At 45.4% G+C, this 20,897-nt stretch overlaps 1 protein-coding gene across 3 annotated transcripts in view; it reads right to left on the bottom strand.

Annotated features, from left to right (window-relative positions):
* The window catches only part of ARHGEF25 (Rho guanine nucleotide exchange factor 25), a 317,210-nt gene that overhangs the window by 261,690 nt on the left and 34,623 nt on the right, over positions 1-20,897 (bottom strand). For all 3 annotated transcript variants that reach the window (XM_030196600.1, XM_030196599.1, XM_030196597.1), the window contains exon 2: positions 8,987-9,236. In XM_030196600.1, the coding sequence (XP_030052460.1) occupies positions 8,987-9,236 (250 nt within the window). The remainder of the gene's footprint in view (positions 1-8,986; positions 9,237-20,897) is intronic.

Raw genomic sequence — 20,897 nt, forward strand, 5'->3', positions numbered from 1 at the left:
ACTAATTCCCAGAACTTAAGGGCCCTGGAATACCAAATCATCTGCTAATAGGAAAACAGAAGCTAGACAGATCCCCACAAAAGAAATTCTGTCACACCTGGAAAAAAAAGACCCTCTCCAAATACAGACTATATGACCACAAATTATAGAAATATGAAGATGAAAATTGAATTCCTCTTTGCTCTGTTGTCCACTCCAGCCTTCCCCGTCCCCTCCTGTTCCATTTACGCAAAGGGGGAGGAGGGTAAGGGGGGAACAAGATGGATCAGGGGGAAGCCACTGCGTATTCCTGAGGTCAGTAGTAGCATAGTATCTTGATACTTTGGGGGAATTCTGCTTGGGCCATGTGAACTACTTGACCACTGTTAGAAACAGGATACTGGGCTAGATGACCTTTGATCTGACCCAGTAGGGCAATAACCCTTCCTCTCATGTTTCCTGAAGACAAGGGTAAGGAGGCTGAAATAGGGCGTAGACTGTCTCTTTTTTTTTTTTATCTGCACTATGCTCTGTCCACTCCTGCCTTACCCTTTCTCTCTTACTCCTGCAGATGCCAGAGAGAAGAGGGATTGAAGCAGAGGGCAGTTTCCTAAGATTCTGGCATTGGCTAATACAGTCCAGAGCTGCCAAGGCAGGGGTCAGATATTTGAGAGGGAGATGTTAAGCCATGCCCTTGGATGCACCTAGTCATGCCCTAGCTCTACCCCACTCTGCCCAGCCACGTCCCCAGACTCACCCACTGGCTCCACCCCCTGACAGACCTCAGTCACCCCTTGCGCAGAAGGAGATGCCTTAATAAAACATCATCTCCTGTTGTTGCGGGGCCAGTCTTGCAATAAGCAGAGGCGTAGCTGGGGGTGGGGGTGGGGGGTGCAAGGGGAGTAGTCACTCCCCAAAATGGATTTTTAAAGAAAATGGTGCCTATGTGCTACAGGTGTCACTATGGGGTAGCAAGCACCACCCCAGAAAAACAGCTTGCCACCCATCAGTGCTGCTTTTACCAATGGGCAAAGAGGGTAGCTGCCCCGGGTCCCTGCATATAGGGGGTCCAGCCAGCCACCCTGTTGCCCATTGGTAAATTCATCCTCAAGTACTACCATACTTGAGGACCGTACTTTCCCTTCTCTGCACCTCCTCGCCCCGAACAAATCCTGCATCTCTCCCTCTCCCTTCTGCCTGCTTCTCCCGTCCCCGGAGTCGACCACTCTGGGCTGGGAGGGACAGGGATGTAGAGGGTCAATGGTGGACAGGGAGAGGGTAGGGACTGTGGAACACAAAGAGGCAGTGCTTAAAAAGAGGGAGATATGGGACAATGCTGGAAAAGTGGAAAGATGCGGACACGGGGAGAGGATAATGCTGGAAAGAGGAGGGGAGATGGGGTCACAAAGGGGTAATGCTGGAAAAAGGGGAGATAGGGACACTACTGGAAAAGGGTGGGGGAGATAAGGTCACAGAAGGACACTACTGGAAAAGGGGGAAGATGAGGACACAGGGGGACAATGCTGGAAAAGGGGGAAGATGGGGACATAGGGGAGTTATGCTGGAAAGGGAGGGAGATGGGGACATGAGGGGTAATGCTGGAAAGGGAGGGAGATGGGACACTGGGGGTAATGCTGGAAAGGGGAGGGGAGATGGGGACACAAGGACTAATGCTGGAAAAGGAGGGAGATGGGGGCTCATGCTGGAAAGGGAGGGAGATGGGGACATGGGCATGGGTTAATGCTGTAAAGAGGAGGGGAGATGGGGACACATGGGGGGGTAATGCTGGAAAGGGATGGGGAGATGGGGACACATGGGGGTTAATGATGTAAAGGAGAGAGGAGATGAGGACACATGGGGGGTAGTGCTGGAAAGGGAAGGGGAGATGGGAACATGGGGGGTTAGTAATGTCAGAAAAGAGCAGAGATTGGGACACAGGGGGCACTATTGGAAAAGGGGAGAGATGGGGGACACCAGGAGGACAGATGGTAAACTAGGGGGTAGGATAGGGACAGAAACAGGGACAGGAACACTGAAGGGTGATGCTGGACAGGACAAATAGGGGTGTAGAGAGAAGAAAGATGACGGACGTGAATAAAGAAGAAATGCCAGATGGACAGGAGACCCTAAAAAGGCAAAAGAAGCAGAAAAGAGACACTGGGACCAAAGTGAATGGAAAAATAAATTGTTCAAACAAAAAAGATAGAAAAAAGTATTTTATTTTGAATTTCAAGACAGTTTTTATAACTGCATCTCTCTGATACCTTGCAATCAGGAGTGTAGCCAGACCTGTTATTTTGGGTGGGCCTTCCAAAACTCCCCCCTCTTCTTTGTTCTGCATCTCTCTCTCCCTCTTCTCTGCCCCCCAGATGTGGCATTTGCCCCCCCCCCCGGCAGTCTGGCAACTCCCTCTCTCTGAACCCCTCCCCTCACTTTACATCAGCATCTTTGCCAGCTGTAGCAGTAGCAGAGCATATCCACTGCCTGTGCTGGTGCCGCTGACTTCCCTCTGCCACATCCCACCAGAGAGGAAAAAGGAAGTGATGCCAGGAAGGATGGGATGCACAGAGAGAAGTCTGTGGGGCTGGCAAAGGCAGTGGATGTGCATCGCTGCTGCCATTGGTGAAAGTGCAGAGGTAAAGTGGGGAGGGGTTGTTGTTGGGCCATGGGCGGGTGTCAAATGCCAAATTCAGGGGCAGAGGAAAGGGAGAGAGGGGAGCAAAGTGGCCACTGCTGAACTGTTTTGGGGGCCAGCAGAGTGGGTCTGTGCCCACCCAGGCCCACCGAAAGGTACACAGTATGCCTCTGCTAGCAATTCAGTTTCAATTTCTCTTGTTTGCTGTATATGCAGAGTCTGATTTCATGAGGTTCCAATTCAGTTTTTTTGCTGTCATATCTCTATTACTGATGTGTGGTCCCTTGTTTCATATTTGTTGAGGGTCTGTCTGTATTTTGTGCTTTTGACCAAGGGGTGCAGTATTCTGCTAGAATGTAGTTTATGTATACAGATTTTTAGCAGTCTCGTACTTTATTTTTTTCCACTATTCTGCTTATTTTCGAAAGAGAAAAACGCCTATAGTGCGACCTAAATCGGGAGATAGATGTTTGTCTCGCAAAGGCGCCCAAATCGGTATAATCAAAAGCCGATTTTGGGCGTTTCCAACTGCACTCCATAGCGGAAACGAATAAAGTTGATGGGGGCGTGTTGGAGGCGTGTTGGAGGCGGAACTGGTGCGTGGTTATCAGCCGAGGAGAGATGGGCGTCTTTAGCTGATTTTGGGTCACTTTTTTTGGACCCTTTTTTTTCACGAACAAGTCCCCAAAAAGTGCTCCAACTGCCCAGATGACCACTGGAGGGAAGGGGGGATGACCTCCACGGACTCCCCCAGTGGTCACTAACCCCCTCCCACCAAAAAAAACCCACTTTACAAACTTTTTTTCCAGCCTCTATGCCAGCCTCAAATGCCGTACCCACCTCCATGACAACAGAATGTGTTCGATCCTTTCACAGCCTTTCCCTGGGTCAGATGTGGCTCTCGGGTGCAGTACAGGGTCACATCAGCATTGCATTGTGGTGGGTGTAGGGTATTGGGCTCCATGATGTCATTAGTTTGTGTTACAGTCTCACAATGTTGGTAGTTGGTAGGCTCTTCTCCCATGGTGCTTTTCCCCCTGCCTACTGGGTCACAGTGTGCCCTGTTGTGTTTCCTTTGTAGTCCATGCGGTAGTGGCCATTTTTGTAAGCCAGTTTTAGTTCCCTTTCCTGTGTTAGCCACGTTAGACAATTTAGTTCTTCCTTTGAATGTGGCTGAAAGAGGGCATTGTACAGCATTCTGCCAGCTCTGACCTACTGCTCATCTCAGTACCAGGGAGACTCGTTGCCAGTGGGGCACAACCTCTGATCTGCAGTTAACTGTGAGTAAAGGCGGTTATTCCAATAAAGGACGTTTTCGGAGAGATTAGTCTTCAGGTGTCAACTGGTGTGCCAATGTTATATAGCAGCAACCAGTCCTAGAGGCCTGCGTGTATGCAGGTCCCTGGAGCACTTTTAGTGGGTACCACAGTGCACTTCAGCCAGGTGGCCCCAGGCCCATCCCCCCCTACCTGTAACACTTGTGCTGGTAAATGGGAGGCCTCCAAAACCCACTGTACCCACATGTAGGTGCTCCCTTCACCCCTAAGAGCTATGGTAGTGTTGTACATTTGTGGGTAGTGGGTTTTGGGGGAGGGGGTTGGGAGCTCAGCACTCGTGGTAAGGGAGCTATGCATGTGGGAGCTTTTTCTGAAGTCCACCGCACTGACCTAGGGTGCCCAGTTGGTGTCCTGGCATATCAGGGGGGGCCAGTGTACTACCAATCCTGGCCCCTCCCACGACCAAATGGCTCGGATTAGGACGTTTTTGAGCTGGGTGTTTTTAGTTTCCTTTATCGCTAAAAAAAACAAACGCCCAGCTCAAAAACGTCAATTTTTTCGAAAATTCGGTCGGGCCCGCCCCTTCACAGACCCGTTCTCGGAGATAAACGCCCATGGAGATAGGCGTTTCCGTTCGATTATACCCCTCCACGTGGTCTATTAGGAGTTCTAGGGCCTGGTGTAATATTTACAGTGCTGTGTTTTCATGGATACGTTTGTTCCTCTTTGAGTTCTGGGAGTTAGTGTTGTTATGATATCTGAGTTTGTTTTTGCACAAGTTTGTGCATAGTGTTTTTCAATGGAGGGATTGTGTGTTGGCCTAACTGAGATTACATCAAAACATTAATATAATTTTAGTTATAATATTAAACAGGGTTTTAGAACATGCTGTAGGATCTGATGTGTGTTCAGGTGGTTGTCTTATAGCAGACTTTTGTATGATCAGGTTTAAATTATAAGATACTGACTTGCAGATTTTTAAAAAATATAGTTGAATTGTTTCCATAGATGCATATGTGATTTAGAGTTAGTAAGTGCTTGAAACAATTGTTTAACATATGAAATACTACTACTACTACTATACCAGTATCGCACTGCTTATGGAGTCTGAATTTCTTGGGCTGGGGATGAGGGTGGGAGAGTCTCCATTTCAGCTATGGGCGTAGACTGGGGGGGCAAGGGGGGCATTGCCCCCCCAAACGAAACGACTTACAACTTTCACCCGAAGTTGCAGTAAAAGCACCAACAAACAGGCAAGCTCGACTCCGTGATGGAGTCTCCGTCCTTCGCTTCCCTGCCCTCTCTGCATCCCGGACTCCCGCCTTCCTCTGACGTCATTTCCTTTTGAGTGGGACGCTGAGAGGGCAGGGAACCGAAGGACAGAGTCGAGCCTGCCTGTTTGTTGGTGCTTTTACTGGTGCTAGTTCACCGCTGCAAGCCTTGAACGTACTAGTGGAAGTGACTGAGCCTGAGCCTATCAGTCCTGAGTGAGTCCACAGAAGGAAGAAGACGTCATTTGGTAAAATCTCATTTTTTTTCCACTCCCCCGCGCAGCCGTCGCCATTCACTCAAAACACAGCAAGCAAACCTGTGAGTTGCTGCTGCTGCTGCCTGCATTCACGTTGTCGTTCTGTACCTCTTTATCCATCTTGTTAGAGGAGATTTGGACTTAGAATGTTTTAAAATAATAATCATGCCCAGTGCATTTTATCTAGCAAAAAAGGTGCCGGTACTCAAATGCTAGGCCACCCTTCAGGGGTGGGGTGATCACTGAAGAACCCATCCCACAATTGCCAGGGCCCCTGCAACCAGTCACAGAATCTATGACAAGGAAGAATTGGTGTATAGAGCCTGTGCTCTGTCATTAAAACTTGCAATCCATGGGTCCATTTTAGCAGACAATGAAAAAGGTGCCGGTACTCAGTACCCCCAAGTACCCCCTCAAAAAAAGCCCTGATCATGCCTAGCCTGTGAGCTGCTGCTGCCTGCATCCACGTTGTCGTTCTTTATTGGTCCATCTTTAGTCTACTACTCTAACACTGTTTTTGTTGGGTAGGCAGTGCCTTACAAGATGGAGGAGAAAATAAATAAATTCAGATGGCCAGATATCTAACACTGTTTTTGTTGGGTAGGCAGTGCCTTACAAGATGGAGGAAAGAAGGAAGGGAGGGAGGGAGAAAGAGCTGGCTTGATATCTCATACATATTCATTACGGTTATTCCCCAAAAAAGCCAGCTCTTTTCCCCTTCCTTCCTTCCTTCCTTCCTTCCTTCCTTCCTCCATATTAGCATATTCATTTGCATATATATATATATATATATATATATATATATATATATATATATATATATATATGCAAATTAATATGCTCTGCCCCATCCTTTGCCCCCCCCCCCCCCAAATGAAATAGTCAAACTACGCACATGATTTCAGCTTTTGTCTGCATTTTTTTTTGTGGTTCCCTATTCTGTATCAGATGAGCGTCTGTCCATGTCCTCCACCTGAGGTGAAGAATTCTGCTAGCATGTAATGTCTGTGTAGGAATCTTAACAGTCCAGCTTGTTCCAGTTAACCAGTCGCAGGTATACTGATGTTGTCGGGCCTACTGTAATTTATTTTTATTTATTTATTTATTGCATTTGTATCCCACATTTTCCCACCTTTTTGCAGGCTCAATGTGGCTTACAATACATCATGAATAGTGAAAATATATTAGAAAATAGACATTTAGTGTTACAGAGGAACTTGGGCAAACATGATACTGATAAGACATGATAGTAGTATAACAAGCAGATATTGTAAGACAGTTCTGAATAAATGTGGAGGAGTTGTGTGTGTTCACATTGGTTGATCTTTGTGGTATGCCTGTTAAAGAGATGGGTCTTCAACAGTTTGCGGAAGTTCATTAGTTCGTAAATCGTTTTTAGGTTAAGCGGCAGTGCGTTCCATAACTGTGTGCTCAAGTAGGTAAAGTTTGACACGTGCATTTGTTTGTATTTTAGACCTTTGCAGTTAGGGAAGTGCAGATTAAGGAATGTGCGGGATGATCTTTTGGCATTCCTGGGTGGTAAGTCTATCAGGTCTGACATGTAGACTGGTGCCTCACCGTGAATGATTTTGTGGACTAAGGAGCATATTTTGAACGTGATGCGTTCTTTAAGTGGGAGTCAGTGTAGTTTTTCTCGTAAGGGTTTAGCGCTTTCATATTTTGTTTTGCCGAATATGAGTCTAGCTGCAGTGTTCTGGGCTGTCTGAAGTTTCTTGATTATTTGCTCTTTGCAGCCGGCGTAGAGTGTGTTGCAGTAGTCTAGATGACTGAGCACCATTGATTGTACCAGGTTGCGGAAAACAGTTCTTGGGAAGAAAGGTCTTACTCTTTTTAATTTCCACATTGAGTGGAACATCTTCTTGGTTGTGTTTTTCGTGTGGCTCTCGAGTGTTAGCTGTCGGTCGATGGCAACTCCAAGAATTTTTAGGGTGTCCAAGATTGGAAGGTTCAGGTTTGGTGTGTTGATGGTGGTGAATTTGTTCTTGTTATGTTGAGAGGTGAGTATTAGGCATTGGGTTTTTTTCTGCATTAAGTTTCAGCCGAAATGCATCCGCCCATGAATGCATGATCTGGAGACTTTGGTTGATGTCACTGGAAATTTCCTTTAGATCTTGATTAAATGGGATGTAGATCGTTACATCGTCTGCGTATATGTATGGGTTGAGGTTTTGATTTGATAATAGTTTGGCTAAGGGAATCATCATTAAGTTGAATAGAGTCGGTAGAGTTGCTGTCTTTTCATAGATGGGTTAGGGCTGTTATGGTGTGGTAAGTTTTCTATATAGGTTTTAAGTGTTTTTTTTTTTGCAGGGTTTTGTGTTATTTCAGAGTCTGGCCCTAATTGAAAGTATGTTCCTAAATTAAAAATGCTCAGGACTAGTGGTCTCTGCATTCTGTACAGTCACCACACAAACAGTAGCCCATCTGATTTAAACAAAGTGTCTAGCAGTGGAAGGAGTGTATATGCTGTTCCTGAGGTGATGGTCACAATTTGAATATTTTTAATTGCAGTTAAGAAAATAGGTTGCCTGCCCCAGCTAGTCATGGGACATCTACTGGATCCTGCCTCCAGATGTAACTTCCTGTTTCCTCGTAGGCAGGAATCGCAGGATGCAGCAGAGGCAGCCTGCCTGTGTTAATCATTGGTAGACTGGCCACAGCCACCGCACCTAAGCAACAACATTGCCATCGCTGCCTGGCCGACACTGACTGGTGCCTATTTTACAAAAGTCTGATCCCCCTGACGTCAAAACCTGATTACACCTCTGGCAATAAGAGCTGTGAGATTTTGCCATTCTTATTGCGAGACTGGTCTTACGGCAACAGGAGATGACATTTTATTAATACATCTGCTTCCAATGGTAGGGGAGACTGCTCAGCAAGAGATCGTTGCTCCCCAGCCAGTGTGCAGAAGATGAGCTGTGAAAATGGGAGCCTCCAACTGAATATGAGATATTTGGCAGGTCTGACAATCATTGGGACAGAGCACTATGTGACTTCCCGTTTTGCGTAAAGATAAATGTGGCCCTTTACAGGGTTAAATGCTTGACACAGAGGCAGGGGCGTAGCCAGACTTCGGCGGGATGGAGGTCCAGAGCCTGAGGTGAGGGGGCACATTTTAGCTACCCCCCCGGCGCAGCCGACACCCCCCTGCCATTTTTAACCCCCCCATTTTTTACCTCCCCGCCTCCACTACCACCTTTGACCCCCCCCAGCACCAACCCTTTGGACCCCCTCTTCCTGCCGCCACCAACCCTCCCCCGCCGCCGCCATCGGGTACCTTTGCTGGCGGGGGTCCCCAACAACCGCCAGCTAAAGTCCTCTTCTCCAGCGCGGCCGCATTGCTGATCTGCAAGGGCAGGCTTCTGTTTCTGTGAGTCTGATGTACCCAACGGCAGGGAAGGGGGGGGGTTAGTGCCAAATCTACGGGGGCCCATGCCCCCGTGGCCCACGTAGCTACACCCCTGCACAGAGGGCCAAGACCTCACAAAGGCAGTGTAACAGTTAAGTAAAGCATTTACTAGAAGCTGGTAAAGTTGTGCTTACCTTCTTCAGAGCTGAAGAGGCCATCCCCTGACAGACAACTGCGAAAGTCAGAGAGGCGTCGTGTCCTTCCAATAGAAGGGCTGAACACTTCAGGGGGTGACCCCACTGCTAGCTCTCTGGTTGGGTCTGTGTCTGACTGGGGACTGGAGCTGGGTTCATCTTTCTCCTCCTCTTCATCTTCCTCCTCCTGAGGCTCTTTGCTGTCTTCAGGCCCTTCCCCATCTCCTCCCTCTGTGCAAGTGTCAGAAAGCTGCAGGGAGCAAAGTAGGATAGTATTGTAATTCCAGAGTCTACAGAGTCCGCTGGCTCCATTTCTTTTTATGGACAGGCTGATCCAGTCCTGGTTTTAGTTCCCCCCCCCCCCCCCCCCCCCCCCCGGTGCATGCCTGGTAGTGTATTTGGATTCCCCTCCATCAGAAAAGCAGCAGTACTACAAATCCAAGCACGCAGGGAATAAAACCAGGACCAGATTAGCATGTCCATTAAAAGAAAGAATCAGTTGGCACCTTAATTTCCAGCTTTGTAAGCAAGTGAGAGAAAGAAATTAAAAACAAATGATAATGACTCCAGTAAAAATATCGCTGTACAAATACAACTCAGCTGGTAACAAGATAAGCCTTCCAGTCAGCCACCCCAGAGAGAAACAAAGAACTCACACATGCACAATGAAGAATAAGGTAAAAAGAAAGATTTGCTTAGCTCAGTTTAGCATAAATGCAGACATCTTCATATACAAACATATTAAACTGGAGGATCACCCTGACCAGGAGTGTCTCCTAGTCTCCTAAACAATAATCACTTTCTACCTGGCACTCCATTCAAGTCTGAGGCAAAGCTCAGTACTCCTGAGTGGGGGCCACTGTTCCCTCTAAGCTGAGCGAGAGCCATCCACCTACAGTCCTGCCAGTAGAGGGTGCTGTTTCACGATCACATTTTCAATAGTAAGGGACAGACAAGCTCTGCAGGACTCCAGGGAACTTGCCTGTCCCTAGTGATTAAAAACACAATATTGAAGTACCACCACCCACTGGCCACAATGCAGTTGGAGGACTCCCGCTCAGCTTAGAAGGAACAGTGGTAGGGGCTCTGCTTTGTACATTGGTTAGGGGTTATTATTATTATTATTAGCATTTGTATAGCGCTACCAGACGCACACAGCGCTACTGCAGCAGCCTGGCAGTACTTCCCACTCCCAGAACGCCGTCATATCTGTCACTACAAAAATATATTAATTTTTGTAGCGATGGTGTGTACCCAGCGGTAATTGGGCAGTGCCGCTGCCTGGTTACTGCCTCAGTTGGTGGCAGTAAGGGCTACTCCCTGAAAAGGCTGTGCAGCAAGTGCTTCATTTAAAAAAAAAAAAAAGACCTACCTTTTACCAGCGCGTCAAAAAACATGCGCCCACGCCAGTACAGGTCCCCTTTTGCCGCTGCTTAGTAAAAGGGGCCCTAAGCACTAAGCTGTTTCAAATCCTGATCCTGCTTATCGTTATCAATCACTTGTATTTGACTTCCTATATAATGCTTTATTCTAATCAGTAAGTTAAACTAATAAAGTGTATCAAACTAATATACTTGTAACATATGCTTCATGAAAAATTTCATATGTCTGGTTATACCCCTCTCTGTGCAGCCTAGCATCTGTCGTCATCTACTGTGCTATTATGGGGCTCATTTTCAAAAGAGAAGAACATTTAAAAAGTGTCAAATCAGCATTTGGATGAAAATCTTTTTAACATAGTAACATAGTGGATGACGGCAGAAAAAGACCTGCACGGTCCATCCAATCTGCCCAACAAGATAACTCATATGTGCTACTTTTTGTGTATACCCTACTTTGATTTGTACCTGTGCTCTTCACGGCACAGACCGTATAAGTCTGCCCAGCACTATCCCCGCCTCCCAACCACCAGCCCCGCCTCCCAACCACCGGCTCTGGCACAGACCGTACAAGTCTGCCCAGCACTATCCCCGCCTCCCAACCACCAGTCCCGCTTCCCACCACCGGTATTTTCGAAACCTGCTTTGCAAACATCTATCTATGCAAATGCAACTACTTAGCTGCATGAGCAATCACTGCGCTGTGTTAATCTTCGGACCCCCGACACTTACTGAAACACATTAATGGCATTTCGGTCCCTCAGACCTGCTTCTGAGGTCTCTGCTAGTTGCAGGGGCGTAGCCAGACACCCAATTTTGGGTGGGCCTGGGCCCAAGATGGGTGGGCAGAAGTACTCCGCAAGTGATTTGGTCTCTCCCTCTCTCACCTGCATGCCATATGGTCCCTCAAACATCAGCACCTCCCCTGCATACTCTTTAAATAGCAGATTTTCACTGACAGCGAGCAGCAACTAATACACACTGCTCATGTTGGCCTCACAGCCTTCCCTCTGATGTAACTTCCTGCATAGGCGGGAATACATCAGCGGGAAGGCTGTGGGGCTTGTGCGAGCAGTATGTATCAGTCGCTGCTCACTGCAGGCATCTGGTATTTACAAAGTATGCAGGAGGGACAGTTGTTGGGAGTTTTCGGCTGGTGGGGCTTGGGGAATCCCTGCCAGCCACATCATAGATGTGCTGCTATTGGGTGGGCCTGAGCCCAAAATGGGTGGGCATGGGCCCACCCGAGCCCACCCTTGGCTACGCCACTGGCTAGTTGCCAAAACCATCTTAAAATACTGGCTTAGAATTTTATACCTAAGTTATCACCTGTAGAGTTATGGTTAATAATAATCTCAGTACTGGATCACAGAGAAAACTGCTTCCTAACACTGTACTGTGACATTAGGTCAGTAGAGGCTGAGAGAGCTGAGAATCTCCTCACATTGTGCTAGGGATGTGTGTCATTACTGGTTCAGTCCCTTGACACCATGCGGAATCATTGAGTTAATGCTGGCTCAGAGGGGAAAAAACTCCTGCTCTGGTCATCAATTTACATCCTCCTGCACCTAGGGGTTAGGGCAGTGGCCTGAGAACCTGGGGAACCGGGTTTGATTCCCACTGACGCATCTTCTGATCCTGGGTAAGTCACTTAACCCTCCATTGCCCCAAAATATAGATTGTGAGCCAACTAGGAACAGAGAAAGTGCCTGCTTATAATATGTAAACTGCTTTGGTTGTATCACAGAAAGATGTTATATTACATCCATGACCCTGACCTTTCTTTGGGAAGTCTTCCATGCCCAGCCCTGAGATCTCATAGCATCAATCTGAAGTATTATGACTGCAGATCTGCCTAACATTCACTCTTGAAATGTTAGCAGAAGAAGAGAGTTTGGTATAATTAGAGTGGTGGTGGTAGCTGGATTTCACCCTTGAAGTGTTAAAAACATGCTCCTAACGTAGCCCTGGGTAGGGCAAAATGTGGCTATATCAGGAACATGTTTGTAACACTTCAAGTAGTGTGATAATAGAAGTCTTCTGGTCTACTTTTTATGCTGGTCTGTTCTTCTGCCTGTTTGGCATCGGTTGCCTTCTTGCTTTTTGGGACCACTCTTAAAATATTATACAGAATAAAGTTTGGTACATACACTTTCTAGCTTCAGTTAAACAAACTGAGGTGGGTGGGTGTGGGAAGAGGGGGCTACTGGATTATTGTTTATTATTCCTTTTTCATGTTTTGTTTAATCTATCTATTGTCATACTCAATGCCTGTTGTCCTTATATTATTCCCATCAAAGCACTGAAAAATGTCCAGCCTAAACTCTGGTTTGTGGGTACCTGTTGCTGAAAAGAGGAGGTTGCGTTGAATAAATCAAAATCACAGGCATTCCATGAAAGTTTACAATCACCACAGACTGTGCCCTAAGGAACAATCTGTCTACTGTACAAAATAACACAGAGTACACAAGGCAAATTGTTATGAAAACATTTAAGTCATTCTACTGGAAACTCTCTGGAGCATTGATGCTAGCAACAGAAACAGATGGTTTTCAGATATTGTACTTGGCATTTCAGCCAGATAATTTGGCATATTATTATTTATTATTATTATTTATTTAGATTTTGCTCACACCTTTTTCAGTAGTAGCTCAAGGTGAGTTACATTCAGGTACATACTGGATATTTCCATATATATATTTGGCTCTTTAAAAAGGTAGATCCTGGTCCATCCCATCCTGCTTTAAATATCGTGTGTAAAGTGGTATATCAAATTATTAAATAAAATCAATTCGTATAAGCCAGAGCTGTCCGATAGGTCTTGAGATCAGAGCTGGCTATAACAATCCAGGGCTGTTTTGCAAGGTTCCTCATGGTTTGGAGTTAGTTGACAGCTGCTTCACAATAACCATTAGTCATCCATCTAAGCTTCAGTGCATTGAAGACCTGTTGTGAACGGGTTCTATTTAAGTCCCATAATGTTAAGAATTATGTTGAACTCCTTGTCATTTACCCCCACCCCTTTGTTCCTTGCAGTGAACAAGACAGGAGAGGGTAAAGCTGGAGTAGGCAGAGCAAAGCAGAGAAAAACTAAGCTCCATAATTCAATCCCTTCCTTCCTGTCACTCTTCCCTCCATCCCACCAACAATGCTGCCTCCTGGGGATACAGCAACAGAAAAAAAAAAAAAAAAAGACTGCAATCAATTTGATTAGGAAAAAAAAAAAAACTCACCAGGACATCAGAAGTAGAGAAAAGCATTTCATTTTTAGTTTAGTGACAGGAATATGTAACACAATGATCTAGTTCCATATAGCTCTTGGAGTAAACTGGATTCTCTGCATGCTGAAATGGCTTTTAATGGCTCACTGTAACTGTCATCTCAAATTATTGAATAAGAGCTAGGAGGGCAATACTTCGCAACCCAGTCCCTGAGGCACACCTAGTCCCATCAGGTTTTTCAGGATAGCCACAATGAATATACATGAGATAGATCTGCATGCACTGCTTCCTTGGTATGTGAATCTATCTCGTGCATATTCATTGTGGATATCCTGAAAATCTGATGGGGCTAGGTGTGCCTCAAGGACTGGGTTGAGAAGCACTGAGCTAGGGTTCCATCTTCAGATGTGAATAATATCTCCGAAGTGACATTTGAAGGGACCCATGTGATTTCTAAAACTCATGTAGAACAGGTTAGATCATTTGTGCACTGATGTATTAAAAGGTTTCAGTCTGGGAAGAATCCCATAACTGGAGATTAATTTGCATTGTTAAGTTATTTATGTTCTATGTACAATACTCCTCAGGAAATTTTGTGCAACTGTGCAATGCAGAATTTACATTGTGTATCCTTGCTGTGCAGAATTGGCTGCTGCAGTGATTCACATTTCCCCTTCTACCATCCTGCGCTCATCATAGCAAGAAAAAAGAGGAAGAATATGGCCACATGTCAGGCTGCATCTTCCTTCTCTGCCGCCCAGGCCTGACTGAATATTTCAAGGGTGGTCAACCATGGTCCTTGAGGGCCACAACCCAGTCAGGTTTTCAGGATTTCCACAATGAATATGCATGAGATTGATTTGCATCTACTGCTTCCATTGTATGCAAATAGATCTCATACATATTCATTGTGGCAATCTTGAAAACCCAACTGGGTTGTGGCCCTTGAGGACTGTGGTTGCCCACTCCTGGTATATTTGAACCAGGTGGGGGCGCTAGAGAACTCGACCTGAATGGACACATGTTGTAGGAGCTCTTCCTCTACAAGACACTAATTGCTTGAAAATTGGCAACCGGATGATCTTTAAACTTCATCTTTACTCAATATTCACTGTCTGTGGAACTGTTATGGTTGAAAACAAAACTACAAAAATTGATTTGCAATTCACTGTTTCTTCAAGTCTCAAGATGCCTAAAATTACACCTCCAATGCCGGACAAGATGGCTGACAAGGAAAAAAGCAAAACACAAGATCTATATTTTAACAGAGATACAAACCTTAAAGATATGCTGAAAACACAATTGGCGCTAACAAGAGACATGCAGAAAGTTATTGAAAATCTTAATATTAAATTTAATATCTCACAGCAAAAGTTGGAAGAATTAGAACAGCACACTGCCCAAACTAAACCAGAGATGAAAAAAAACTTCTAAGAATAATGAAGACATAAGAAAACTTCAATAATGCCTGGATCTGGGACTTGTCACTCCTTGTACCAGTACCCTTCCCTCTTCCTTTCAAATCCCTCCCCCTCCCCTTTCATCCCATATCCACAAATCAATATAACAGTAAGTATGGTAACCAAAAAGGGCTTCAATTTTGCTTTATTAAATTAACAAGTTTTGCATACTAGCACTCAAAAACATAACTTCCCTGAGCTACCTTAAGATATTTAACTATTTACAAATCTTCCACCCTTTCCGTCCCACCATGACAGCTAGGGCATGGTACAGCATGGCCCTCCATGCCTTACCTAATCCGGGTCACCTGACCCACCTCACTTAGCTTCCTACTAAGCTCTCATCACCTGATGAGTTCACGCCCCGATAGCTTGGGTGTCACTCCCCCACCCCTAAGCTGTGACATTAGCCAAAACCACCAGTTCCAACAAACATTTATTTATTTTGCATCCCCAGGCCCTCCAGGGAAGGTGGGTGGGAAAACAGCCACCTCCAAGGAGCAGGAAAAAGACCCTGCTCCCCCAGAGGCAGGCCTTTAAATACCAGCCCTTAGTCCAGCCCCCCCACCAGGATTTCTCATCCAGTCCAAAAGGAGTGTCCTGGCGGGTAAATATTTTAAAATTGTCTCCGTTTCTCAAGCCTGCTTCCTTCCTTCCCCTCCTCCTCCCCCCTCCTTCCCTAACCAGTCCTAACCTCCTTCCCACCCATACCTATGCTGCTTATCCCTCAGGGTTTGCCCAGTCTGTGGTTAGGTTTGACCGTTAAGGCCAGCTCTCAGATGTACATTTAGACCTGGAAGATCTCTCCAACAGGAATAGAAGATCCAATATCAGAATGCTTGGTCTGCCAAAATCCACAGAGGATTCTGATATGCTCTCTTTCCTATTAACTTGGATACCAAAAATGCTGGATCTCTCCTCCAACCCTGTTTTGGAACTTGAGAAGGCACACAGAGTTCCGTCAAGACTATTGAAGGACAACAAATATCCAAGGCCTGTATTGGTGAAGTTGCTAAGATATCAACATGCGCTACTAATACAAAACACTGCTAGACAGAAAAAAACAAATTCCTTTTCAAGGCTGAAAAATCTTATTCATACCAGATCTCACTAAGTTCACAGAGTCACAATTGCTATGAGAAATGATCTCAGGGATCTTGGTGCCAAATTTGGCCTTCTATACACTGCCAGAATGCTGGTGACGTATGCCAACAAAACTACTTACTTGGAACCAAATGATCTTCAGGACTTCATTGACAAGTACAAAGTCCAGTGTTCCAGGTGAAAACAATGCTTCATTTTTTTTTCAATTTGTTGTACTGCCTCCTAAATTCTGCAGCTCTACTGCCTGATTGTTTCCACAGGCTTCACTGAAAAAGTTGGGAGAAACATAGAAGTGCATTTTTGATATAACACTCAAGTCCAATTGTAGATGTTTTGCTGAAAATATCTACAAATCTTAGCCTGAACATAACAATTTTTTGGTTTCATAAAATCACTATTTTCCAGATGTTTTGTGTTCAGTACTTATATCTTTAGGTACCATTATAAAAAAAAAACAAAAAACAAAAACGTCTTAGAGAACAACGCACAAAAACAAGCCATAGGGATAGCTGTGTGTCACACACATCCCAGCAGAGCAGAGGGGCAGCCTAGTGGTCAGTGCAATGGACTTCACATAAAGGGATCCAGGTACAAATCCCACCTTAACACCCTTGGGGCCCTTTTACAAAGGAGTGTAAGGGCCTATGCGCTGTGATAAAGTCACATCCAGGATAGTTGGGTTAAGGCAGTGTCAGTTTGAAATACAAGTCCCAGAAGGCATTGCAGGCAAGGAGCCAGGGGGTGAGATGAGGAACCCGGACTGAACTCCTAGCTGCAATAGGGGAAGACATGGGTGTCAGTGGCGTAGCCAAGGGTGGGCCTGGGTGGGCCTAGGCCCATCCACTTTGGGTTCAGGCCCACTCAATAGCAGCACATCTGTAATGTGGCTGGCAGGGATTCCCAAGCCCCACCAGCCGAAAACTCCCAACTGTCCCTCCTGCATACCTTTTAAATAGAAGATCTTTGCCTGCTACAAGCAGCAACTTACACATGTTCGCACCGGCCCTGCAGCCTTCCCTCTGATGTATTCCTGCTTATGCAGAAACACGAAGTTGCATCAGAGGGAAGGCTGTGGGGCCATCATGAACACTGTGTATTAGTTGCTGCTTGTTGCCAGTGAAAATCTGCTATTTAAAAGGTATGCGGGGGAGGGGGATGTTTGAGAGACCATATTACCATAGGCATACCAGGCAAGAGAGAGACCAAATTACTTGTGGGACAAGGCGGAGTTCTTCTGCCCACCCATCTTGGGCCCAGGCCCACCCAAAATTGGGTGTCTGGCTACGCCCCTGATGAGTGTAAGCTGGCAGGATATGTAGATTGGCTGCCACTAGGGGGAAAGAGAGTTAGGAAACCCTGTGTGCAGGAGCTCATCATTAGTCTAATGCTTAACTCAGCTGGTATGGGTGTGGTGGAAGCTAATGGAAGGAGATTGATTGGTTGTGAGAGCAGAAGCCAGGGATTGATTAGGCAGGTGGGAAGGAGTCCCAGAGGGGAGAAGCAGTTGTAGGCTGAAAACCCTTGGGTAAGAGAGGTCCCTAAAGTACTGAAGCAGGCTGAAATCCCTTGGATGTGAGGAAGTCCCAAAAGTATTTGCAGGCTGAAAATCCTTGGGAAAGGGAGGTCCCTATTGAATTTACCAGTGAAGCTGATGCAGAGTGAAATCCCTTGGGTATGAGGAGTCCCTAAAGTATTGAACTCTCCTGAAGGTAAAGAGAATAGAAGGTAGAAACTGCTGCTTTTGTGATTTAACTGTGATGATGAACTGAATTAATTGCTTCTATTTGGAATTGAACTACTGCTTATTGTGCACTGGATAAAGATCCCAGACTGGAGCTGACTGTGAGCCTGTATTGAATCCTGGTATGTGCTGATAGCCTACTGCTTAAAGGGGACTATTTGCCACACACTTTCAGGTGGCTTATATGTGCTTAAGATTGAAGGTGAATGTTGCTGTTGGAACTGTGTATCAGGCCTACTAGAAACCTGCATGGAATAAAGTCCTTAAGATTGAAGTTGCTTGTGGACATTTACTTCTTGACTGTACCGGAAGCCTGTGGCTGGAGGAGATTGTTCTATCCTTGGCTGCACTTAGAGGTACCTGGGTACAAATGGCACTATCTCAGATAGGACTGAACATGAATCCATGCAAGCCAGGATAGTTGGGTTAAGGCAGTGTCAGTTTGAAATACAAGTCCCAGAAGGCATTGCAGGCAAGGAGCCAGGGGGTGAGATGAGGAACTCGGACTGGACTCCTAGCTGCAATAGGGGAAGACATTACTACTATTACTACTACTATTTAGCATTTCTATAGCGCTACAAGGCGTACGCAGCACTGCACAAACATAGAAGAAAGACAGTCCCTGCTCAAAGAGCTTACAATCTAATAGACAAAAAATAAAGTAAGCAAATCAAATCAATTAATGTGTACAGGAAGGAGGAGAGGAGGGTAGGTGGAGGCGAGTGGTTACAAGTGGTTACGAGTCAAAAGCAATGTTAAAGAGGTGGGCTTTCAGTCTAGATTTAAAGGTGGCAAAGGATGGGGCAAGACGTAGGGGCTCAGGAAGTTTATTCCAGGCGTAGGGTGCAGCGAGACAGAAGGCGCGAAGTCTGGAGTTGGCAGTAGTGGAGAAGGGAACAGATAAGAATGATTTATCCATGGAGTGCAGTGCCCGGGAAGGGGTGTAAGCTGGCAGGATGTGTAGATTGGCTGCCACTAGGGGGAAAGAGAGTCAGGAAACCCTGTGTGCAGGAGTTCATCATTAGTCTAATGCTTAACTCAGCTGGTATGGGTGTGGTGGAAGCTAATGGAAGGAGAATGATTGGTTGTGAGAGCAGAAGTCAGGGATTGATTAGGCAGGTGGGAAGGAGTCCCAGAGGGGAGAAGCAGTGGCAGGCTGAAAACTCTTGGGTAAGAGAGGTCCCTAAAGTACTGAAGCAGGCTGAAATCCCTTGGGTGAAATCCCTCTTTACACTTTAACTCGATTTCTACTTTCAACAATAGCCTGTTTGTCCAGAACGTATCGTAAAAATATTCTATTTAGGGAGTGTCTCCTCTATGAACCTTTAGAGTTATGCTTCTCTATCCTATTGTAAATTACCCATTTATAGATGTGGGAATAAGGAAAATATTCCTACTAGTTATCAGTTTTCATATTGTTTTTCAGGGAAGAAAGAATTGCATAACATCTCTCAATGGAATCACTATTGTTTTGTTTCAGGATCCCATATATTATATTAATTATGTCTCCTCTTAAAATATTGTTCTTCAATGTCAAAGGTTTAAACCAGCCCATAAAAGGAAAGAAACTTTTTTCATTTATTAAAAGGCAAGGGGCAGATATAATCATCTCTCTATATAAAAGGCACCACCAACGTTCTATGAAGCCTCCAGCCGGAAGTGTGAAGGGGGAGAGATATCCAGTTTCCCCATGAGTGTCTGCCCCGCCCTTGCTCTCTCTGTAACACAAACAGTGAAGGAAAACACAGCAAAGCAGGAAATCAAATCACTCTCTGTAACAGTGAAGGACTCAGAGGGGGGAGGGGAGAGAGGGCAGAGGGCAGGGACACACACACTCCCACATGCACACAGAAGAAAACCTTGCTAGCCCCCGTTTCATTTGCATCAGAAATGGGGCTTTTTTACTAGTGTTACAATAATACAGAAAAGAAAATAAGATGATACCTTTTTATTGGACTAAATACATTTTTTGATTAGCTTTCAAAGGTAGTAGCCCTTCTTCATCAGATCAGAAATAAGCAAATTTTGATAAGTAACAGCATATATAAGTGAAACATCAAAGTATTTCAGTGACAGTCTGAAAGGATGAGGGAGGGGTGGGCTAGGTGAGAAACAGAGAGGGCTGAGAGGATGGGGGACAGGGAGATATGCATGGTGATCAGAGGGTGACAAAGCAGTGAAATTTCATGGTTTATAATGGGCTAGAAAACCAAGATCTTTGTTAAGTCCTGTCTGGTGGGTGTCAAAATATTTAATCATTTTGACTTCAAAGGTCTTGCGTTCCTGTATTGTTTAAAAGTTTCCTTTAAGTATTCTCACTATAAAATCATTAGTACAGTGTTCTGGTTTTGTAAAGTGCCGTCCCATAGAGGTAACATCTTGGTTGGCACTGGCATTTTTCATATGATGTCTATGTAAATTAAATCTCTTCTTCAGCATCTGGCTTGTTTCTTCAATATAGCACCCTTCATCACATTTTTTTTTACACTGGATGACATATACTACATTGGAAGATGAGCATGTGAAGGATTCCTTTATGCTGAATATTTTTCCTTTGTGAATGACTGTGGGGTCTTGTGAAATGTTTTGGCATAGTTTGCAGCTGGATATATTGCAAGGATGTGTGCCAGTCTCTTCTTTTTGGGTCTCTGTTGAGAGCTTGCTTCTCAATAGCTTGTGTTTTAAATTGGGTGGCTGTCGAAAGGCTAACACTGGTGGGGATGGGAATAGCTCTTTCAGTAATTCATCCTCCTGGAGTAGTGGCTGCAGATCTCTTATGATTTTCCTCAGTTTTTCCAGCTCTGTGTATGTCACTATAAGGGTGGTTCTGTCTGTGGCTTTCTTTTCCTTTTATTGTAGCAGATTTTCCCTGGGTGTTTTGAAGGAGGAGGCAATATTCTTGGAGATTATTTTGGGGTTGTATCCTTTCTGTTCGAAGGATGCAGTCAGGATTTTGAGGTGCCTATCTCTGTCCCCTGGGTCAGAGCAGATACGGTGGTATCTTGT

The sequence above is a fragment of the Microcaecilia unicolor genome, chromosome 3 (assembly GCF_901765095.1).
Source record: "Microcaecilia unicolor chromosome 3, aMicUni1.1, whole genome shotgun sequence".
In the NCBI taxonomy this organism is placed as follows: Eukaryota; Metazoa; Chordata; class Amphibia; order Gymnophiona; family Siphonopidae; genus Microcaecilia; species Microcaecilia unicolor.